Here is a 25,674-nt window from a genome sequence, read left to right on the forward strand (position 1 = left end):
TCTCCTTGGTTCAGATCTAGAATCCCAAGCTGTCTCAAGTACAGTGCCCCCATAACCTGTTCCCTTGCCGGATGTAACTCCAGTTAGGCCGTCGTTGGGTCCCGTTGAGACTGTGGTCTCCGGTTGTCTCCCACCGGTCTCTGGTTGTCTCCCTCCGGTCTCCGGCTGCTCCCCCATGGAGCACGGGTCTGGTTCTACTGATGCTCCGCGTCAGGATTCTCCCTCTGTCACACCTCCCCAGGATAAGAAATGGTCTTCCCTCTTCGAAGACTCGTCTCAGCTTGAAGAAATTGGTACCCCGACTCAACATATCTCTGGTGCCCCTTTCGCCTTGATTCCTGATGAGAATGTTGAAGCCGCCCGTGAGGAATTCAAGGATTTCATCTTTGCTCAATTCCATGGTAACCCACCTGACATGGGTTGAGTTATTGGGGTAGTAAACGCGCTTTGGGCTCGTTCTGGCCCCCGCATCTTTGTTCACAAAATCGGATACGGTGCCTTCCTTCTGCGGGTCTCTAACCCTCGCACCCGAGCTATACTTCTCGGCCGAAACGTTTGGAACATCGCAGGCTTTCCTATGTTTGTTTCCCCCTGGTCGCCGGAGTTCACTCCTGAGACACCACCGATTACCTCTGCTGCTATCACAGTAGAATTCTGCGGCGTCCCTTACTTATTGTTCAATAGGCAGAGTCTATGTCGGATTGCCACGGCTGTTGGTAAACCACTGGCACTTGCTCCGGAAACAAAAAGGAAAGAAAATTTCGAGGTGGCCAAGATCTTGCTTCGGGTAGACCTGACAAAAGAGCTTCCATCTAAAGTTATATCGGGTTTTTCGAATGGGCGAGAGGTAGAGATAGACGTCTCTTACCCTTGGCTTCCGCCTAGATGCTCTGGTTGCAATGCCTATGGCCACAACATATCTTGTTGTCCTTCGGGACCGCAAGTTCATGTAAGTTCAAGGCGGAGGAAAAATAGGTCTCGGAGTAGACCGAGGTCAAGGAAACACTCTAGGCAAGGTAGATCGGTGGGGCGTCTACCTAAAGCTGGTTCTCCCTCGGCTCCCCAATTGGTGTGGAGACCTAAACCAGGAGGGGACTCGTCTTCTACCTCTCAGCACGTAGACAATGACAGTTCCCCTGTGGCCGTTGTGCAGGATGCGGTAGGGGTGACCGAATCCCGCGTTACTGGGACTCCCACTCTGCTAGCTGTGCTGGAAGAGGACTCAAGGTCTTTGGAAGAGGAAATGGTTGGTGCTGCAAACCGTATTCTTGAGTGGTTAGCAGAGGAGAATCTTGACCCCTTGCAAACTAACATCTCTCTGGTCCCTGAGGTTTTTGATGATCTTTCTGACGTTCGGTTCACTCCTTCTAGGGAGTCAAAGACGTCAATAGGAGCGGATGTGGAAGCAGAAGCCCCTTTTATACTCGTCTCTAGACGGAGGAGTAGCCGAAAGGCTACAACGTCACATTAATTGCTTTTAGTGATGTTTTTTGTGTGGAATATAAGAGGTCTGAATAGTACCAGGCGTCAGGACTTTACAAGAGAATGGATTTTAATCCATAGGCCACTTTTTGGAGCGTTCTTGGAAACACATATTCAATCGGTAAATGCTAGTAGAATACAGAGAGAGGTTCCACTGGGTTGGAATTTTTACGGGAATTTTGACTACCACAACAGCGCCAGGATTGTAGTTTGTTGGGATCCGTCAGTCTCGTTAGTAGTGTACCATGCGTCTGCTCAGCTGGTCACATGCGGTATATATATCTCGTCTATGAGTTTATCGGTTACTGTTTCTTTTGCTTATGGTTTTAACTTACCAGAGGAGTGTATTCCCTTGTGGGAGAACCTTTTGTGGCTCCATAATAATACCCATGTGTGTTGTTGTCCCTGGACAGTGGTGGGAGATTTTAATCAGATACTAAGATCATCTCATCACTCAGAGTATTTAAGTCAGGATGTGGATACTACTGGGATGGAGGACTTCAACTTGGCGTTGCAGGATGCAGAACTCTTTGAAGCTCAGGCTCAAGGGCTCCCTTACACTTGGTGGAATAATCAAGAAGATAATCCTACCTCCAATAGAATTGACCATGCTTTCATCAACCAGGCTTGGGCGATCTCTCATCCGGATTCTTTTGCTGAGTTCCTAGCTCCACAACAGTCGGACCATGCATCATGTTTCTTCCATGTTCCTTCCATGAGACGACAAGTTCGCAAGCCATTTAAATTCTTTCAGCATGTGATTGATCACCCTGGCTACCACTCTTCCCTCTCTCAGGCTTGGGATCCCCTTTCTATCGAGGGCACATCCCAGTTTAAACTTGTACGATCAATGCGGAGGTTGAAGATAGTTCTAAGGCAGCTTAACAAGCGTCACTATAGTGGTATAAGTGAAAGGGTAAAAAGTCAAGCGGCTAAGGTGGAAAACCTCCAGCGTCTCATCCTCTCTTCCCCGGATTCTCAGCTAGTTAGGGAGGAGCATCAGGAAAGAACTTTATGGCACACTCTTATCTCTGCTGAAGAAAAGTTTTTCTGGCAGAAGTCAAGAATCATTTGGCTCCACTTGGGTGGCTGCAACACCTCCTTCTTTCACAAATCTGTGTTGTAAAGGGCGGCAATGAACCATATTCACCTGCTTTGTGATCAAGATGATAGGAGGATTACGAATTTTGAGGAGATTAAAAGACATGCAGCTTCTTATTTCGAAGATATTTTGGGGAAAACGGACATGCCACTATCGGAGGTCTCAGTGGATACACTTAGAGACTTGCTCCCATTTCGTTGTAGTGAAGACCAATGCTCCTCCCTCCAACGTCCAGTCACACATGAAGAGATTAAGGCGGTTCTTTTTGCCTTGCCATTTAACAAGAGCCCTGGTCCAGACGGGTTCTCCGTGGATTCTTTAGAGCTTCTTGGGATTTAGTAGGCAAGGAGGTGCTGGAAGCGGTCACAGAGTTCTTCAGGAATGGCCGCCTGCTCAAGGATATCAACACCACGGTAATTGCTTTGATTCCAAAGGTTCCTCATGCATGCCGTCTGCGTGATTTTAGGCCAATCAGTTGTTGTAACCTGATTAACAAGTTGATATCCAAGATCATAGCCAAGAGACTGAAGCCTATTCTTCTAGAATGCATCAGCCCTAATCAAGCTGCGTTTCTTAAAGGAAGGAGTCTGGGAGAGAATGTTTTACTAGCCACTGATCTGATCAGAGATTACCAAAAATCCACCTGCCCAAAGAGTTGCATGATCAAGGTTGACATTCGTAAGGCCTTTGATACTATATGCTGGGATTTTGTCTTGAAGATTCTGGAGGCTCAAGGCTTTCTACCCCTCTTTTGTACTTGGATCAAAGAGTGTATCTCTTCTCCCCGGTTTTCTATCTCAATCAATGAAGAATTTGCGGGGTTCTTTCCAGGTAGAAAAAGGTATTCGGCAAGGAGACCCAATCTCTCCATACCTTTTCAACATGGGAATGGAGGTTCTCTCCAAGTTGCTAGAAGCTGCTGCATCCGATGCTCGTATTAACCTACATTCCCTGTGCTCAGTTCCTCAAGTCACCCATCTACTCTTTGCGGATGATCTCCTGGTGTTCACGGACGGGCCCCGAGACTCATTGAATGGTGTTGCGGGTGTTATGAGTCAGTTCAAGAGTTACAGTGGGCTTGACATGAACCCTGAAAAGTCTGAGGTTGTCTTTGGAGGATATTCTGTTCATGAGATAGAAGAGTTGAGTGCTCTCTCGGGTATTACGACTGGCTCCTTTCCAACTCGTTACCTTGGATTGCCGCTTAACCCCAGACGAATCTCTCTTGCCACCCTCCAGCCGTTCTTGGATCGAATCACCTCCAAGCTTCAATCCTAGACTGTCAAGCTTCTTTCCTTTGCAGGGAAAATTCGTTTGGTCTCATCAGTCATCTATGGAATGGTGAATTTCTGGAGCTCAGTTTTTAATCTCCCAATAAGCTTCTATCGAAAAGTGGATGCTCTCTGTGCTGCTTTTTTATGGAAGAACAAAGTTGGCTCTGCTGCGGGTTCCAGGGTTGCATGGAAGGATGTTTGTAAACCCAAGGAGGAGGGAGGACTAGGTATTCGAAGGCTTGAGGATTACCAGATTGTTTTTCAGCTTAAGCTCATTTGGACCTTGTTTACTAGTGCCGGCTCCTTATGGGTCGCCTGGCTGAAGGGTAATGTTTTTAACAGGAAAAGTTTCTGGGCAATGGAAGACTCTCAACGGCTGTCTAGAACTGTTCACTGCATGATTAATCTCAAACCTTTCCTTAAGGACTTCCTGCAATGCAAGCTTGGGAATGGGAGAACTGCCTCTTTCTGGTTGGATAAATGGTGTGATCTGTCCCCTTTAATTGATTTCCTGGGAGATAGTGGTCCAAGGCAACTAAGGATAAGAAAGAATGCTCTAGTCATGGATGCGGTGAGGAATGGGGAGTGGTGGATGCCTGCTGCGCGGTCAGAACAACAACAAAGATTCATGGAAATGCTTACTACTATCCCTCCTCCAACGGACTCTGCAGGCGAGGATAGTTTTCTTTGGCGCCGGAAGTCTGGTGCTTTTGAAGGTTCCTTCTCCACCAAAGAAACTTGGGAGCAACTTCGTGAACCCTCTCCTCTGGTTCCCTGGTTCAAGACTGTGTGGTTCAAAGAGGCTGTGCCGAGATATTCACTTATTTCCTGGCTTGCGTTCCTTGGGAGGCTTCCTACTAGGGATAGGCTCCGAAACTGGGGATGGATGTTCCTGCAGCTTGTGTGCTCTGCTCCTCTGGTACGGAGTCACATTCTCACCTCTTCTTCGAGTGTGCGTTCTCTGCCTCTATTTGGGTAGCTTTTGCGTCTCGATTCTGGTCATATCCTCCTCAGGATCTTCTCTCTATCTCTTCGTGGCTTCTTCAGGTCAGGCCTCAACATCAGACCCGGGTTTCTGCTATAGTGAAGCTTATTTTGCAGGCAGCTTGCTATTTGGTGTGGCGTGAGCGTAATGCTAGGATCTTCACCAACGTCACTTCGTCCTCTGCATCGGTTCAGGCAATCTTAGACAGGTCAATCAGGGATCGTCTCCTTTCATTTCCAGATGGTGCTCTTCTTGGTTCTTATTTTCAATGTATTTCTTTTCCTTTTTAGCTTTTCTTTTTATTTACTGCAATAATTTTGCAGAGAAAATCAGAAAATTGGTATAAAATTTAACCTTTTACCAAAAAAAAAAAAAGTTTAATAATGGTCTCTTTATCACAACCTATGATAAAAAGAGGATAAAACAATGTGAACGATTTACCAAAATCAGTATAACATGTAAAGAGAAAAGGTCAGTGTGACGTTTTTAAGAAATCATAAATGTACACAACATTGCCAAATCAGTGGCAGAAACAATCAATTCTGTATAAAATTAAACTAAAGTTCAGAATATTCAAAGATTTATCATGATAAGATTCATGGTGACAATGGTATTCCAAAACAATGGTCTTTTTATCACAAGTTTAACTTCTCATTCGTGGAATTTGGATCATTTGTCTTGTTATCATAAGTTGGTAACTTTACTGTCGGGATAGGAATCAACCCTAGCAGTGAAAGAAGACTCTCTATCTCATAAAATGTTGAGAAAGTTACTTCTGCATAAAAGCAGAAGAGCATAACTGTTTCTGAGACAATGTTAATAGGTGAACAGTAAGCTTTATTATAGAGGCTTCAAATACATGCATCCTATGATTATTCCGGTCTTGAATACGTGTTTGGTTCCGAGTTAAAACAATTAATTTGGTTTACAGAAGTTATTCAGAAGTTATTTTTCCCTGACTTTGTCTGTGTCAACAAACAATTCGAATATCTTCTTCTAAACCTTCAGAATACTTTTTTGGTTGTGCTGACGAATGCCTCCTTTCTCTTCTCTTCAGACTACAACAAGTGGGAGATGCATATATCTATTAGTACCTTGATTAGGTGAAACAAAGGATGCAAATGGTGAAGGAAATTTTGTAAATATTAAAAAACACTAAGCTACTAGAAAATGCTAGATGAATTTGAGCCAGGCTAAATGGGTTAATGAGTTATCCATATAAAAATTAAATATCATAATAAACTAATAAAAAAACAAAACATTCCATCTATACTATTAATTGGAGAGTACACTTAGGAATAAAAAAAGTAAAAAAACATAACATATATCCATGTTGCCAAACAGACCCATTTGCTTAAATAATAATAAAAAAAATTAAACTTCCCTAAAATAATGGTAATAACTATTAATGAAATAATTAATTAATTTTTTATAATTAGTTATAGATTTCGTACCTATTTTCGATATGCGTATAAAGCATAAATAATTAATTTCGAATATATTAAGTTTTCCAAATATTTTTCTAAATTAAATATTAAATATGTATTTAAATATTAAATATGTATAGTTTTCTAAATAAAATTAAAGCCAACAAGATTACAAAATGAAATTTAAAATATTATAATAAAAATGAAATTATTTCTATTAATAATTCCTTGAATTTATATATTTATTAAAATTTTATAAAATAATAAAAGATTTCGGCAATTAATAACATACCAAAAATGTTACTTATTATTTAACAAGATTTCTATAACAAATGAATCTAATTAATTTCGAATAGCATTTATGAAAATAACTTAACTTAAATTTAAATAGATTATTTATTTTAAGAAATCTTGAAATAAAATCAGTAATTATTTACCAAATTTCTAAAATTTAGGGATTATTTCTAAAACTAACCTTATATATTACTCTCATCGGTATAATAGGAAAATCTAGACAATTAATTCAAAATCCAAATCTAATCATCCATATAGACTCAAACATATTGTATATGTATTAACTGAAAACTAAATAAGTTTTTAGAAGATTTTATATAGATTTTTTACTTTTAAATGTAAAAGTAAAAATGTTTACTCTTTCCAGCTTTTAAATAGAGAAATCGACCTGACATTCACATATCATATACAGTTATACACCACTCTAGCACTATTTTTTATCTCTTTGTTTCTGCAAAAAGAAGAAAAAAGTGTCTGTATTGAGTTTGTATAATATATATTGCTAACATCTACTATATTCTTTTTTAGTTCGCCAATACTATGTTCTATGTCCAGTTTATGATTTATGATTCTTATGATTTGTTAAATTTATAATTTTCTGTCGTGTATATAAGCATATATAAATCAAGATATTTTTTGAAAGCATACATTTTTCTACCTAAAGATTGTGTATAAGGGAAGATTGTGGTATGAACGGGTGTTCATCCAATTGACATAGCATCTGCAAAACAAGAAAATTACATTTGATTGCTTAAAAGAAGTCCACATTTTTTATATGAACCCGGTAAGTCACAAAATACTATATTAGTATTTGTTTTCATCAGTTTTTATATAGATTTATTTAAGAATCCTCTGTAGGAAATTCTTATTAGAGTATGTAGTTGAGTTTTGCACTAACATTAATTAACTTTTGAAACCAGCAAATACAGCAAGGGGTACGTATACATAAACTATATAAGTACAATTAATCTTCCATGACTATATTGTAATCAGCTATATGTATTAAATTTTATTATTTTCTTATTTTTCCAAATATATGATGTTAATAGTCTTTATTAAAATGGCACTATAATTTGGGATGTATATGGAAAAGAAAACAAAAAAACACACATGGCAGTAAAATTTTATAACATGAGCACCTTGAAATTGTTTTTAAGTCATGTTATCTTTAAAAATTCTATTAAATTTTTCTTTGAAATTTGAGTGTTTGAGTGTTAATCTCAATACTTTTTAAATTTTTATAGACTTTTAAGTCATGGTTACCTTGAATCTCTAATGAAATATTCAAGGTAATGATGACTCATAGTATAATTTATAATATAAAAATTTCTAATCCAAATCTTAAAGTACTGATTAACACTCAAACACGCAATATTCATAAACCAAAATGACAAAATTTTGGGTTAATGACGTTATACTATATAAATATGTTTACACATACTAAATAAATAATTTTAATTCTTGACATATTCTATTAAAGATTAAAATACATTTATTTTTTTCAAATAAATCTTACTATTTTCAATTGAACTAGCATAAGTTCAAAATAAAATAAAAATAAAAAATACATATATGTTCTATAACAGTTAAAAGTATTTAAAAAACATAATCTAATATAGGTGAAACATATATAAAATAGTAATAATAAAGAAGTCAATTAATTTTGTAATATTTTTATTAAAAAATATGATATAAAGATATACTATGAATTATATTTATGAGAATTTATGTTTTCGTCCGGTCCTCTCCCGTTTTCAATCAGAAATACAAATTTTTCCTATATCTGGAATGTCCCATATTGGGAATACTTTCTGTTATGCAACGAAAATTTGAGAACGGGTGTAGGACATAATAGAACTTGACAAAACGAAAAGAGAGTTACAGCCATCCTAAATATTTGTATATGTTTCAAACGGGTTTTCATCGCTGTTAGCGGTTATATATCCAATTTGATAGTTCACAAATTTAATAGAATCTAACCAATCATTTATTTGATTTAGTTTGTTACCAGTCCATCCGTTATGTTGTTCCAAATTTTAAGATACTGGTGAAATTATTATTATTTTAAATTTTCAAACATTAATAAACCAAACCAAATATCAAAGAAAAATCTCAATTAGTATAAGTTTGATTATATATACAAAATTAATTTTGTTTATAAACATAATCCCGCACGTACGTGCGGGTCCAAACCTAGTCTTATATTAAATCCAGCAAAAGTTTCCTAATATTTCAAATAACAAACAAAGTAACAAATACATGCAAATAACTAGCCCTGGGCAAAATACCCGAACCCGACAATCCGACCCGAACCCGATCCAAAAAATCCGACCCGAATCCGTACCCGAATTTTTAAAATACCCGAATGGGTCTAGTACCTATTAAAATCGGGTACCCGAACCCGATCGGGTATTATCCGATATCCGAACGGGTACCCGAACTAACCCGAATATATATAAACATACACTACAAAATAGTAACTAATAGGGGTCGAACCCACCACCTTAAGGGTTTAAGAGATACATTGTAACCATTTTGCCACTTTAAAATCTTTGGTCAGTATTAGAACCCCAGGTAGTTATATATTACTAGATATAATTGTCCCACAATCTATAACGTGTGGATTTGCCCCTGTTATTGATACCAGTACTATTTAAAAAAAAAAAAAATTTAGATATGAGAGATTATAATTATTTTATACAGACTTAATTATGGTTTTTATTTTACACTCATGAATTCTATATACTAAAATATTGTTTCTACATATTAAAAAATACAAATAAGAAAAAAGACAATAAAAAATATAACATTTTTAACAATAAACATGTTTGCCATAATTTTTTTCAGTTTTAATATCAGAGTTGGAGATATTTAAATTTGGATTTGTTTGGAATTCAGATTGAATTCGAGTATTTTGTTAAGATTAAGATGTAAATATTAGAATTGAACCCAAATTTGAAGTATATTTCGGGTATTAAGTAAAACCCGAACCCGATCCGAATCTGATGGGTGTTTATCCGAAATCCGATCCGAATACTAGAAATATCCGAATGGGTCTAGGACCCCTTTACCGAAATACCCGAAAATCCGAAATACCCGACTCGAACCCAAATGGGTACCCGAATGCCCAGGCCTACAAATAACAAAGAGCAATAATAAATTAAACAAATAACAAATCCATGGTGAACAAAAGTATAGCAATTTTAGGAGATGTGATTAAACTTAGATGAGACACAAATATAAACAAATAAGAAGAGAGGCAAAACTAAGAAGAATAGCTCTTATTTATAAAAGTAATATAAAACTCTAATTTCTTATTTACCAAGAAAAAACTTTAATCTTCTTTAATTTTTTAGAATAATTTACATATATAAATTTTATTTATACGATATCTCATGGGTAGCTGTAGCTCATAACTCTAATGTGTTAATTCATTAAACCTGTAAATCCACTAGGGATAACCCATTCAAACCCATTTATTTATATAGATAGAAAAATCCAACTTTTACCCACTAATATTAAGTACTATTAACCCATTTTGACACCGAGACTTGGTCATAAACAATTCCTCTCAGTTTTTTTTCTTTTTTTTATCAACAGAAGATTAGCTCAAACGAGCCAATACGATGGAAAATTGTTTATAAACAAAACATTATGCGGAGATGTGCGCGCATAGCGTGCCAAGAGATCCGCTTTTACATTTGCATTTCTAGTAATAAAAGATAAGAAAAAAGAAGAAAATTCCTCCTTGTCCCACTTGATATCGTCAAGGTATGTTGAGAATGCCGGCCAATCATTTAGCGAAGACATCATCTTCACCAAGTCTAAGCAGTCTGAGTAGAACGCCACGTCACGGTAGTCATGCCCGATCATGCAACGCATAGCCCAAGTGAAAACTTAAACTTCGGCATATAAGGGGGAAAGGCTCCGTCGAAAAATTAGTAGCTCCCATAGTTGGCCCTCTCATTCTTTTTTTTTAATTTATTTTTCAACAAACAATTATCATTCCTTATATAACCACGATTACAATCATAATTAAATCCCCACAACATATTTAAAATTTAGTTATGTTTCCAAGTTTATTTAAGAATCTTAGTCAAATTCATCATTCATAATTTCTTATTATCACATTATAACAAACGAAAACATAAATAAATTTGATGGATCATGAAAAGAGGCAATGCTACTGAAAATTGTCGCTCGTAAAATCGGCACACTGCTGATGCATGTAACTCAAAATACATTATCATTGTCGATAGAAATGGATGCATTTTCAAAAATATGGTAACTATTTTTTTTTAATGTTCATAAATATGATTTATTTATTTTTAAAAAAATATATTTTTATATGTTAAAGTGTCATTATTTTTCTATTAAAATTTAGGTGCCCACTTAAAACATTTAAAAATAAATACTATACTAGTTTTAAAAGAAAATTAAAGTCTATAAACATGAACCAACACATGGATACAAGATGAATATGGTCAATGATAATGTTAGTGTACATGTTAGAAATTAAAATCTGAAAGAAAAACTTTTTTTTTTTAACATCAAATTAATTATATTAATCATAAAAGTATTATATTTAAACTTTTTTTTGTTTGATTAATAAAAAACGTAAGAGACTAAAAAAGCTTGAGAAAACCAGATATTGGGTCGGAATCACGAGTATTTTTTTAACCGGTAAATGTACCAATGAAATTGAACCGGCCAGTGTACGAACCGGTCTTGTTACTACTGATTGGTGCTGCTACTGTCTTTTAAGACTTAGTAGTAGAGAGCTCAGACTTTTTGCACTCACTCCTTTTATGGTTAAGATTACAGAGAGAGAGAGAAAGAAAGCGAAGAAAGAAAAAAAAAATCAGGGGAAACAGCAAAAAATGTTGGCTAGGGTTTTGAGATATGAATCTGCGTGTGCTTCAGCTAGAATGGTCAGCACGGTCAGACTGATTCATCTTCGTTCCGCCAAGACACGTACGGCTTCGAAGAGTCTGCCTTCTTTGGGTGAAGGTACGTTTGTAGGAGATGAATTGAAATTGAGGAGTGGGTCTCATTATATCAAAAACTTAGATGACGCCATTGATTTGTTCGATGAAATGGTTCGGTCTCGTCCTTTCCCTTCAGAAATTGATTTCTGTAAATTAATGGGTGTCATCGTCAGCAGAATGAATCGTCCCGATGTTGCGATTTCTCTCTATCAGAAGATGGAACTGCGCAGGATTCCATTTAATATATACAGCTTCACTATTCTGATAAAATGTTTCTGCGAGTGTCATAAGTTGTCCTTTGCTCTGTCTACGTTTGGGAAGATCACCAAACTTGGTTTCCAGCCCAGGCGTTGTTACGTTTGGCACGCTGCTCCACGGGTTATGTCTAGAAGATAGGATCTCTGAAACCCTAGTTTTGTTTGATCAAATGGCTGAAGCGGGATGTACACCCAATGTCGTAACATTTACAACACTGATGAATGGTCTTTGTCTCCAGGGTCGAGTTCTCGAAGCAGTAGCTTTGGTCAATGAGATGGTAGAAAAAGGTCATGAACCTAACGTAGTTACTTACGGAACAATTGTAAATGGAATGTGTAAGATGGGCGACACTGACTCAGCCTTGTCTCTGCTTAGGAAGATGGACCAAAGCCACATCAAAGCCAATCTTGTAATCTATAACGCCATCATTGATCGTCTTTGCAAAGACGGACATCATAGCGATGCTCAAAATCTCTTCAGTGAAATGCACGAGAAAGGAAAGTGGCAGATGTGTTTACCTACAACTGTATGATAGACGGTTGTTGTCGCTTTGGTAGATGGAGCGATGCCGTGCGGTTTTTGCGAGATATGATTGAAAGGGAAATCGATCCTGATGTTGTAGCTTTCACTGCATTGATCAGTGCATCAGTCAAAGAAGGGAAGTTCATTGAGGCTGAAAAATTGTGAGACGAGATGCTCCGTAGGGGTATATATAGGGATGTTAAAAGTGGGTAAAAACCCAGTGGGTACCCGAAATTCATGCTTAAAACTGGGTTTTGGGACCTGTTTTTTCTCTAAGAAATTAAATGGGTTAAAAATGGGCAGGTATCCAAAACTATAAAGTCTTACACGGGTTTACCCTATCAGTTATGGGTACCCATTGGGTTTTTTTTTCTTTCTAATCACCTATACTTTTTTTTTGCCAAGTCTAATCACCTACACTAAACCCGCAAAATCACATTTTCCTACCAAAAACACAAAACAGGAAAACTCGTTTTTCTGCCAAAACCGCAAAATTACGTTTTCCTGCCAAACTCGCAAAATCTCGTTTTACCTCCAAAACCGCAAAATCTCGTTTTCCCGCCAAAATCGTAAAATTTTGTTTTCCCGCCAAAACCGCAAAATCTCATTTTCCCGCTAAAACCGCAAAATCTCGTTTTCTCACCAAAACCGCAAAATCTCGTTTTTCCGCCAAAACCGTAAAATCTCGTTTTTCCGCCAAAACCGCAAAATCTCGTTTTCTCGCCAAAATCGTAAAATCTCGTTTTTCCTCCAAAACTGCAAAATCTCGTTTTCCCACCGAAGCCGTAAAATTATGTTTTTCCGCCAAAACTGAAAAGTCATATTTTTCTGCCAAAACTGCAAAATGTCATTTTTCTACTAAAAACGCAAATTCTCATTTTTAAATATTTATTTAAATTTAATATGAAATAAGCATATTATGAACAAAACTTTAGTTTTATCTAATATATAATAATAAATTTTGTTTTATCTATTTAAAACAAAACTTTTTAATATATTTGCTATTCTTTATTTAAATTATATAAAATTATAAATTTTTGAAAATTGTTACAGATATAGTAAAATACACAAAATACATAATATAGATCACATTTGGTATCAAAAAGTTAAAGATAAAATTATATATAATATAAAATGCAAAATACATCACATAAGATAAATAATTCGGATACCCACGGGTTTACCCACAAAACTAAAAACCCATTCGGGTTTACCCACTAGAACCTAAAACCCATTTGGGTTTTCAAACTTGGGTTTTTTCTGGACAGGTTTTTTTCGGGTTTGGGTTGGGCTGGGTTTTTAAACCCACAACAACATCCCTAGGTATATATCCTGATACAATCACATATAGTTCAGTTATCGATGGATTGTGCAAGCACGATCGTCTAGATGATGCGAAACGCACGCTTGATTCGATGTCTAGCAAGGGCTGTTCTCCAAACCTAGTTGCTTTTAATACCCTAACTGCGGGATACTGTAGGGCTAAGAGGGTTGATGATGGAATGGAACTTCTCCGTGAGATTTCTAGAAGAGGCCTAGTTGCCGATACAGTTACTTACACCACTCTTATTCATGGGCTCTGTAAATGCGGAAATCTTAATGCTGCCCAAGTCCTTTTCCAGGAGATGATTAATCAGGATGTGTGTCCTGTTACCATAACATGTAACGTTTTTTTGTGCGGTTTCTGCGAAAATGGGAAACTAGAAGAGGCTTTGAAATTGTTTGAGGTCATCCAAAAGAGTACAATGGATGTTGATACTGCTACTTATAACATCATCATCCATGGATTGTGCAAGGCTAGTAAGGTGGACGAAGCACGGGACTTATTTTGTAGTCTCCCCATCGATGGTGTTGAGCCTGATGTTCAAACTTACAATATAATGATAGATGGGTTTTGTAGCTTTGGTAGATGGAGTGATGCTGAAAAATTGTTGCGTGATATGATTGATAGGCAAATCAATCCTGATGTTGTAACTTATAACACTCTTATCCACGGGTTCTGTGAAGTGGGAAATCTTATTGCTGCCCAAGACCTTTTCCATGAGATGATTTCTCAGGGTGCGTGTCCTGATACCATAACTTTTGGCATTTTGCTGCACGGTCTCTGCGAAAATGGACAGCTAGAAGAGGCTTTGGAAATGTTTGAGGTTATCCAAAAGAGTAAGATGGATGTTGATACTGCTACTTATAACATCATCATCCATGGAATGTGCAAGGGTAGTAAGGTGAACGAAGCATGGGACTTATTTTGCAGTCTCCCAATCGATGGTGTTGAGCCTGATGTTCAAACTTATAATATAATGATATCTGGATTCTGTGGAATAAGTGCAATCTCAGAAGCAAATGCGTTATTCCGTAAAATGAAGCACAATGGAAATGTGCCAGATCACTGCACATACAATACACTAATCAGAGGATGTCTTAGAGCTGGTGAAATAGATACCTCAGCTGAACTTTTCACGGAGATGCGAAGCAGCGGGTTCAGTGGAGATGCATTCACCATGAAAATGGTTGCTGATATGGTATATGATGGTAGATTGGACAAGAGCTTTTCGGATATGCTGTCTTAGTGTCTCTGGTAAAGAGTGACCGTCTTGATCTTGTTTCTTCCATGGTTTATTAGACTCACTTGTGTCTGTCTCTTTGTTTCTCTTCTTTTCGGATTCTTAGTGTTTCTTGTGAAGAGGTCCTCTCTTGATCTTGTTCCTTCTATGGTATGTTAAACTCACTTGTGTCTGTCTCTTCACAAGACACACTAACAGGGTTCAATGCTATATGTCTCACTTGTGTATGTTCTTTTCGGATGTGTCAATGCTATATGTAACACGTAAGAGGGTTTTGCAAAATTTTCAGGTTTTATAACATGTGCTTGAGAAAAGACAGAAGAGAAGCAACAAAAGGTGAGTGTCTGAGGAACAATTAACGTGGTGGGTCTGCTTTGTTTCTTGCTTTTTTTTCTCTAGTTTACAGAACACCCTTGGGATTGAAACCAAACCTTATCTTATCTCTGTTTGGAATAGCTTGGCTAATCTGTATTCCTTGTACTCAAAAGTTTGTAGCTTTTACTTGTGGAGTAGATATCAAAATTGATTCCGGTTTGTGTTGGATAATTTCTTCGCTTTGAACTAATGATTTAACTTCTTTAGAAAAGATGTTAACACTATAAATACAGTAAACACAAGACTGGTTTGGTCTTTTTAAGTTTGGTTCGGTGTCTTAAGAAACCTTGGATTGTAGCCAGCTCGTAGAAATTCTTCCTGAACTTGTTCTGACTTCTGAATCTTGACGAACTTGAATGCGAAACAACATTGAGTTTTCCTGATTAAAAACTTAAGATACAGATTCCAGATTAACCTTTGGTGTGTTTGTTTTGCAGGATCATCTATCAATTAGAGGATGAATAAAAAAGAATGGAAGACTTTACAGATTTTAAAATTTTTATTCCATACGAATTCAAATTTGTTATATCGATATCTATCATCCTTTTTGGTCTTCTTGCAAACATGTAGAGATTGGAGTCAGCTTTTGTGTGTGTGTGTCTGTTAGATTTTATATCAGACATTTGCGTTTTGTTGGTGTTAAATAATAGAGCAATTCGTATTCTTCAATTAAAGATGGTTTGATGTAAGATAATACTTCTGTTAATAACGTAAGAAGGTACATTGAAACGTTGTGGCCACTAATAAGGTGATGGAGCCTCCCTGCCACATAGTGCGCAAATACATTCATGATGATAACAAAATTGAATTTTACAAGATGAGAAACAACAATTTTTGCAATCTTGATTGTTAAAGAAACTCCCGAAATATTGTTGGGGATGCTTAGGTGGACATTCCCCTCCAACACACTCCACATGTTGTGGACTTTGCAGCTCCCTTGCATTTGACATCGACACACCTATACGTATTCATTCAATCATATAATATATCATCATTCATCACTCAATTCATTCAATCATATGATATATCATCATTCATCACTCAATTCATCTTTCAAAGAAAAAAATGTGGAAGAGAAACTTACATGAGAGAAGGATTGCGGCAAGAACAATGAGCAATGCTGTCTTTGATATTGCCATGTCTTTTTCAACTTCTGATCTATATTTTTTTTTACTTTTTGACTGATGCGAATCTATATGGTCTTTGTGTCTATTTATTTTCAGACCCGCACGTACGTACGGGGTTATATTTATAAACCAATTTATTTTAGTATTTATAATCAAACTCATACTAATTGAGATTCTAGTTTGATTTTTGGTTTAGTTTATTAATGTTTGAAAATTTGAAATAATAATGGTTTCACCAAAATTTTAAAATTCGGAACAACATAATGGTTGGAGTAATAACAAACGAAATCAATTGGTTAAATTCTATTAAATTTGTGAACTATCAAATCAAATATATAACCATTAACAACGATGAAAACCGTTTGAGACAAATACGAATATTTAAGGGTGGGCGTAATTCTCTTTTCGTTTTGTCATGTTCCATCATGTCCTACACCTGTTCTCAAATTTTTGTTGCATTAAAGAATACATTCCCAATATGGGACATTTTGAATATGAGACAAATTTGTATTTTTGATCGAAAACATGACAGGACCGGACGAAAACATACATTCTCAAAACCTGTATGGAATAAACATAAATATAATTCATAGTATATTTATATACATATGTTATAATAAAAATATTACAAAATTAATTAACTTCTTTTTCTTATTATTTTATATATGGTTCACCTATATTAGATTATGTTTTTTTTGTTTAAATATTTTTAACTGTCATAGAACATATTTTATGTATTTTTTATTTTTATTTTATTTTGAACTTATGCTAGTTCAATTGGAAATAGTAAGATTTATTTGAGAACATTAAATGTATTTTATCATGTAATAGAACATGTCAAGAATTAGAATTATTTATTTAGTATGTGTAAACATATTTATTTAGTATAACATCTGTAACCCAAATTTTTGTCATTTTGGTTTTTGGTTCAGTTTCATTTTGATTTATGATTATTTGGGTGTTTGAGTGTTAATCAGTACTTTAAGACTTGGATCAAACTAGCGGTTGGCCTGGAAACGATTAAAAATAAGTTATAAATAAGAGAACATAGGCATATATATTTTGGACATACAGTATCCACCAAATGTAAATTTCTGTTATATAATAATTTTTAAAATTATTATTCGTTTGATAATATTTATATTAGTCTAGCGGATAAGAGATTGGGCAAAGAATATTCGTATTTGGTTGTCAAAAATAAATAAATAGGGAAAGCTTCTAACAGGATATCCATATTTTCGTTTGAGAATTTAATTTTTACAAAATTACTGATAATTATCCAAACTTTCTTTATATATTTTAAAAAAAAAATATTTCTTTTTTTAATCCAAAAATAGATGAATTCTACAAAACATATGTTCTTAAATTAACTCTGACCAAAATTATTAAGAATTTGATAATTGAATGTTGTTATCTAAATTTTCTAATCTCATGTGGTATTTTTGCAGAGTAATCTTTTAAAAAAAAATTTATAGACTTTTTAAATATAATGATGACTTAAAAACAAATTTCAAGGTACTCATGTTATAAAGTTTTACTACCATGTGTGTTGTTTGTTTTCTTCTCCATATACATCCCAAATTATAGTGCCATTTTAAAAAAGACTGTTCACATCATATATTTGAAAAAAAATAAGAAAAATAATATAATTTAATACATACAGCTGTTTACAAATTTACAATACAGTCATGGAAGATTAAATTGTACTTTTATGTGTTGGTTTCTAAAGTTAATTGATAATGTTAACTCAAGACTCAACTACATACCCTAATAAGAATTTCCTTAGAGTTTTCTTAAAGAAATCTATATAAAAACTGAAGAAAACAAACACTAATATAGTTGTGACTTACAGGGTTCATATAAAAAATGTGGACTTCTTTTAAGCAATCAATGGTAATTTTCTTGTTTTACAGATGCTATATCAATTGGATGAACACCATTCATACCACAGTCCTCCCTTATATACAATCTCTAGGTAAAAAATGTATGCTTTCGAAAAAGATTTTGATTTGTATATGTTTATTTACACGACAGAAAATTATAAATTTAACAATTCATAAGAATAATAAACAGGACATAGAACATAGTATTGGTTAACTGAAAAAAAATATAGTAGATGTTAGCAATATGCATATGCAAACTTAAATACTAAGACACATACATTTATTTTTATTTTTTTGCAGAAACAAAAAGATACAAAAATAGTGTAGAGTGATGTATATGATATGTGAATGTTAAATCGATTCCTCTATTTATAGGCTGGAAAGAGTCAGGCTAAACATTTTTTACTTTTACGTTTAAAACAACAAAAATCTATATAAAATCTTTTAAAATTTTATTTATTTATCAGTTAATGCGTATACAATGTGTCTGAATCTATATGGATGATTCGATTTGGATAATGAATTAATTGTCTAGATTTTGCAATTCCTATTAAACCGATAAGAGTAAATATATAAGGTTAGTTTTAGAAATAATCCCTAAATTTTAGATATTTGATAAACTAATTATTGATTTATTTCAAGATTTCTTCAAATAAATCATCTGTTTAAATTAAAGTTAAGTTATTTTCATATATACTATTCGAATTTAATTAGATACAGCTGTTATAGAATCTTAAATGATAAGTTTTATTATTTTATAAAATTTAATTACTATAGAAAATTTCATGGAATTGTTAATATAAATAATTTTGTTTTTATTATAATATTTAAAATTTTCATTTTGTAATCTTATTGGCTGTATGTTTTTTTATATAATGAAGGTATGTCAAATATTTGAATTTATTATTTGTAATTAATATAGTTTCATAAAATATATGAATGTATCATTTATAGTTAATATAGTTTCCTAAAATACTGGAATATTTTGAATTATAAAAAAGTTAATCATTTAGTTCTTTAATTATTGTTACCATTGTTTTAAGGAAGTTAATTTTTTTTTTTAATTATATATGCAAGTTGGTCTGTTTGGCAACATGGATATATATCATGTTTTTTTGTTTTTTTATCCCTAAGTGTGCTCCCCATTTGATAGTATAGATCTGGTGTTTTAGTCTTAATGCTATACTTATTTACAAATTTAATCTCTAAAAATTATATAAAAACAAAATTTATCTATATTAAAATACATTTGATGTTCTATCCTTTAATTTATACTTATTTACAAAATTAATCCCTAAAAATTATACACAAAAAAAAAATCAGTTAGATTCCTAAATTATCTCTAAACATTTGGTTTATAATTTCCTAAAACAATTTTTATATTTATATATAAAATATATTTTTTCCTTTAAAAACTCTAATGTTCAATAATAACTATATTGTTTGATATGAAACAATTAACTTTTTTAATGATTACTAATATGTTGATAAAAATGTGAGAATAATTATTTCACGGCTTAAATCTAATAAATTAGAGTATTTATAATAGGACAATTCTTGGTGAACCAAATTTTTTTCTTTATAATATAATTTGATTCGCGCCGCACATACCTTTTAAAGATATAATTCTTTCACGGGTTAAATCTAAAAACACTAAAAACTTACGGGTTAAATTTAAAAATATTAAAATTTAAAAACTAATAATGTAAGAATAATTCTTTTACGGGTTAAATCTAGAAAAATGTAACCATAAGAAATTTGATACAGTAAAAAAATATCATTTGCATGTTAACTGTTCACGTGTCTTAGGAATTAAATATACTCACTCGGATATAAGGTTTGCAAATTAAATGCTAACCCTTCTTGTTTGATTTTCTCAGCTTTCTGAACTCAAACAAATTCAGGGGAAATATTTCATCTATATTCTCAAAACTGACCAGCATGAGGGTTTTGTAAGTATCTCCTCGTTTAAATAAGTTATAAATATTTACCTTGTGATACTAATGTTTATAATTGGTTTTATCAACAGCAGTATAAGTGACAATCAGTTTAGAGGAAACCTTCCAAATTTAATTGAGAACTGGACAAAGCTTGAGAGTTTGTAAGATATTTTTTTACAGATTACACTCTTTGTTGTTTTAATTAACTTTTAAACTGCTATGCTAATGATGATGTATGTGTGCATCAGGGTTCTTTATGCAAGTGGGTTATCTGGGCCTATACCAATGTCAATAGCTCATCTCATAGTCTATATGTATAGTGTTTATCATATTTATTGAGAGTAAGGTTTATTGACTCAGCCCAATATTATTTTCAGAATGATAAGCGACATGACTGGACCTGAATCTTTATTTATTAATTTAATATTTTGATGTATTACACAATCTCTCATGGGTTGTCTACCCATAATTCCATTATTAATAACGTAATCTGTGATTAATTATATACATACAGAACAAATTTTATACGAAAAGTCATTAGTTTTGTATATAATTTTATATCCGAAAAGTCATTAGTTTTGTGTATAATTTTAAAACATTAAAGTAATAAACATACATAATAAATTTTTCATTTACCTTTTTACTCTCTAATTAAAAAATTCAAACCTCATAAATTTGAACTAAAACTTAAAGATTTAGTTAGTTTATCATTTTAATGTAGTTGTCACAACTAATACTCAATTAATTTATACATTTATTATAGTTAGGTTTGGAAATCTGACTATGTTATATATGTGTGCTATTTTGTAGAAATTTTGTGCATATGTTATGAAAAATTTGAGCATATGTTATGAAAAATTTGAGCATTTTTGTGGTTGTTTTTCTTTCTCATAGTTCAAATATAAATCACCAAATCAATTGGATGGTTTTATAGTTATTAACAGCTTAATGTATGAAATACTCATATTAGAACATATAATGACTTTTATACCTAAATGCACCATATAACCAATAGATTTTTTTGGTATACTTTTAAATGCACCATATAACCAACATATAATGACTTTTATACTTTTATACATATTTCCATTTGAAATGATAAGAGATACTGAAAAAATATTTTGATTGCTATGAGGATATCTTCTAATACTCTATTCAATTGTTTCGAAAGTCAAAACACAATCATACTCTTTCTTAATCTAATTTTTCTGGGCTTAATTGATATTATACAATTATACTGTTATTTCAAAAACTGACTTCTCAAGAATCTCAACTTAATAGTATTATAGTAGATGAATATATATATATATATATATATATATATATGTATAATATTAATTAATTATATTATATATTTATTATATTTACAATTATTCATCTTATTGTTATCCCCTATATATTAAAAGAGAAACATTTTGGTGAAAAAGCTGATGTGTCAGCATTATAGAACTCAGTGCACTATTTAGCAAAGTTTCCTCAAATTTTCTAATTAATTACATCTTTGTGCCATTGTATTTATTGGCAAAAAAATAAAAATAAAACCCATAAACGAAAACCCATAAAATAAAAACTATATGATTTTCCTATATCATCATTTCCACCAGCTCACCATAAATCGCATTTACAAGTTACAAACACTCTACCTTTAATTTAATCATGGCTTCTTTCAACAAGGTATCCTTATATATTAAAAGAGAAGCATTTTTGAAGAAAAACCTATGTATTATAATATAATAAAAAATTATAACATGAGATGTAAAATATATATATTTAAATCATATTTTAAAAATAGAAATAATATTATTTTTTATTGTTTAAAATTTTTTGACCCAAAAAAAATTGAAATTAATCTTGAATAATAGATATTAGAAAATCTTTAAAAAATAATTTGACTGCATCTTAAATTTATTTTAAACTATAAAATATTTAAACTTATGCAAATCCTAATTTTCAGTTTTCCATATAGAAAATTTCTGATTTATAAAACTAAGGTATATTAAAGATTCCTTAATTTCAAAATTAACACATTAAAAAATATAAAATCTTATATATATTTTAATATTATTTCTTAAAGATTTTGAGAGACTAGTTTTTATAGATAAAAAAAATATTATACCCCTTATAGAGTATGGCTACCGGGACGGGTTTGACCCGCTTAAGAGGTCATTCATTTCGAGAAGTTTTAATCTTTTTGATGGTTTTTATCCGATTCATAATTTACAAGTTTTATACAATTCTGATTAATCACTAATTCTGTAAATGTTAGATTCGGGTATGTTGTTTTGTGAATCTTAGTTTTATGCTGAAACCTTTATTATTTCAAAAATCATAAAATGAATGAAACCATACTAATATAAGTTTGAACTGTAAATGATTTAACAAATAATTATATCTATAAATGTAACTCTATATGTACATAATATATTACAAACATTATAAATATAGTTTTTGAAATCAATCACGTACGTACGTGCGGGTCCGTACCTAGTATATTTTGAATTGAGCCAAAACTTTTGAAACCAAACCTTAAAAAAAAAAAAGGCAAATAATTGGCTTTGTAAACAGCCGTATAAGTGACAACTAAATGAAAAATAGGTTATGCACTAAATAGGTTTATGTAAAGTAAATATTGTCAATTATTACTGTTGTATACCCTAGCTAATCAATATTTATATACACTCCTAGTAACTATTATTTCCGTTTTTTATTATTTGACATTTTAAAGTTAAATTTTTATTTTATAATAGTGGTTGTTTTGGATTTTCATCGCGGATGTTTGATAAAAATTACATTTTCATAGTTTTATTTAACTGTTTTAATGTTTTGATCAGTAAAAAAAATTAAAAAATATATTAAAAATAAAATAGAAAATTTAATAATTTTTTAATTTGTGTGATGGAGTACTATATAACACAACTTTATAACAGCCTATAAACTTCAGTTTCAATACCAACCAAAAACGTCATAATAATATCAATGTTACATAACAACAACTCGAAGCTTACCTCAGCACAAACATTACAAATTCTTCCATTTAATATTCAAGAACATCGCTTCTCACCATTCTTGTGTTTTGTTTCCAGAGTGATTCAAGAAAAAAGGATGGATATACATATTAGAATGTTGAATCATTACATACATAAAACTCATAATAATAAAATAGCAAAGAAAAAAAACTATGATGAAATAACAAAAATAAATGTTTTTAAAAAATCAGAAAAGGACAGTTGGGCCAAGCTAATAGAGCATGTGTGTTTCATCCCCATCATGACCTGTCTCCGGCGGTGGAGGATGTGGCGGCGCAACGGCGGAAATCAATGCATTCAAAGCTCGAATCTGCATCTCCATGGCAACAATATAATCGGTGGTTTCTTCCAAAACCACAGGCAACGGTTGTTTCCGGCAACCGGGAATTAACCGGCTGAGCAGCTTCACCTTCCTCTGTACAGCTGGCCTACCTTTCCCCTTCAACCTCATAACCGTCGCTCTTTTTTTGCTTAACCGGTTATAAACATTCCCGGTGGTTATCGAATCTCTCGACCGGTTCTGTTTCCTGAACTTGAGCTTCACGGCTTTAGACAATATAGCTCTGCTCCACAGTGTTCTTCCTCTCGCCGTAACCGCCAGTGATCTATAAGCAGTGTCTCGTACGGCTACACCACCTCTGCCGCGAGGAGACGTAGACGACGACGGTTTGGCGGCTGAGCTAATCCGGAGCTCCCTTAAAGATTGAATGATATTAGTAGAGTAGATTTGTTGTTGCTTCTCCGATCTCCATTTCTCAACAGATGATTGAGACGGTGGTTGTGGTTGCGACGAATAAGCTTTCTTCTTCTTACGTTGTTTACGCCGTGGTTGATCGTAATCAACAGAGGTTTGATTCGTCACCGGAGAAATCGACTCCATAGTGTCAATTACATTACGAGGTTAGAGAAACCAAACTGAAAGAACAAAAAAGAAAACAAGATTAGAGATGTGTTGATGATAAAGATAAGAGATTAGAAGGTGATTAAAGTATATAATTACATTACGAGGGGGAGGATGAGGAGAAGGTGAGACGTCAACAAAGAGAGTGTTATTCTATTATGTGGATGGAGGAAGAAGAATCCTTTTCTATTAAGCAAAAAGGAAAGGTAATGGTGGTGGGATTCGATTTTTATGTTATCCCTTTTTTTCTCCTATCCATGTGATCTCCACTCTTCATATATCTCTTTTGTCTAATTTTTTTTTATATTAATATAAATATTATCATCATTAATGTTGACTTAAATAAAATAAAACTAATAATTTGCTAAACTACTTGTTGTTAAGTTGTTTTAGGTTGAGAAACAAAAAAAAAAGTAGTAGTATAAGAGTTGGTATCATGGTATGCGTTAGTACGTGGCGTATTTTAAAATTTGGTTTATTAGATCCAAAATGCACAAAAAAAATGTTTCCAAAATGAGACATTAATCCACGATTTTTTCTAGACTCGATATTATGCAGACACTAGTAAAATGGTGGTAGAACTTTCTTGCTTTTACCATTTTTTTTGTTACACATTATGATATTTGAGTGTCCGATTACGTACATTTTATTTTTCTGCCCACTAAAATGTGTGTGGCTCTCAATTGTTTGTGTCCATGTTTTATACGTTTTCGACATGTACATTTATTATCATATATCTTTGGCAATCGACATCTATGTTAACATTTTTGAAGTAAATTTGATATTCTATTCTTTAAGTTATATTTATTTACAAAATTAATTCCTAAAAAATTACATAAAAACAATATTTATCTATATAAACATTTTTCAAGATATTTGATGTTCTACCCTTTAAATTATACTTATTTACAAAATTAATCTCTAAAAATTTACACAAAAAAATCAATTAGATTCCTAAATTATTTTTAAAAATTTGGTTTATAATTTCCTAAAACAGTTTTTATATTTATATATATAATATATTTTTCTTTTCCTTTAAAAACTCTAATATTCAAGAATAGCTATATTGTTTGATATGAAACAATTAATTTTTTAATGATTATTAATATGCTGATAAAAAATATAAAAATAATTATTTTATGGGTTAAATCTAATAAATTAATATATTTATAATAGGATAATTCTTGGTGAATGCTAATTCAATACTCTATTTTCTTGAAGTTTCCTCCGGTCTCCATATAAACTGTGGCGACGATGAAGTGGCAATCAATAGGACTACATATGAAGCTGACAAGTATGACAAGCAGCCTATGTTTTTTGAAAATGCCTTGAAAGGATTGGTTATGAGCAACACAGGCCACTTTTTGGATGATCATCTTGTTCGTGAAGGCTTGACGACATGGTCAGATTCTTCAAAACTCTCTAACCCGCAATAGATCCACGACTGGCGAGACCTTTCATTAGCTTTGGTCAAACACTCTCAGCCAAGTCCATGATTTTAGACAAATTACATTTAAAACATTAGT

The 25,674-nt window shown here is 33.0% G+C and overlaps 2 protein-coding genes and 2 pseudogenes across 2 annotated transcripts; 2 read left to right on the top strand and 2 right to left on the bottom strand.

Annotated features, from left to right (window-relative positions):
* Positions 1–1,771: 1,771 nt before the first annotated feature.
* Positions 1,772–5,133, top strand: LOC147930632 (uncharacterized). The gene is made up of 5 exons (XM_087476964.1): positions 1,772–2,604; positions 2,883–3,252; positions 3,416–3,743; positions 3,888–4,777; positions 4,873–5,133. The coding sequence occupies exons 1-5, from the start codon at positions 1,772–1,774 to the stop codon at positions 5,131–5,133; spliced, it is 2,682 nt and encodes an 893-aa protein (XP_087333090.1).
* Positions 5,134–11,444: 6,311 nt separating this feature from the next.
* LOC104733597 (uncharacterized) lies at positions 11,445–15,040 on the top strand (annotated as a pseudogene).
* A 971-nt stretch (positions 15,041–16,011) lies between these two features.
* Positions 16,012–16,410, bottom strand: LOC109127962 (defensin-like protein 269 pseudogene; annotated as a pseudogene).
* Positions 16,411–23,309: 6,899 nt separating this feature from the next.
* LOC104732005 (transcription factor bHLH147) lies at positions 23,310–24,427 on the bottom strand. Its single transcript, XM_010451535.2, has 2 exons — positions 24,248–24,427; positions 23,310–24,162 (listed from the first exon to the last, which is right to left on the bottom strand). The coding sequence occupies exon 2, from the start codon at positions 24,125–24,127 to the stop codon at positions 23,459–23,461; it is 669 nt and encodes a 222-aa protein (XP_010449837.1). The 5' UTR covers positions 24,128–24,162; positions 24,248–24,427; the 3' UTR covers positions 23,310–23,458.
* Positions 24,428–25,674: the final 1,247 nt, after the last annotated feature.

Source organism: Camelina sativa, chromosome 12, assembly GCF_030686135.1.
Source record: "Camelina sativa cultivar CO46 ecotype springtype chromosome 12, ASM3068613v1".
Lineage (NCBI taxonomy): Eukaryota > Viridiplantae > Streptophyta > Magnoliopsida > Brassicales > Brassicaceae > Camelina > Camelina sativa.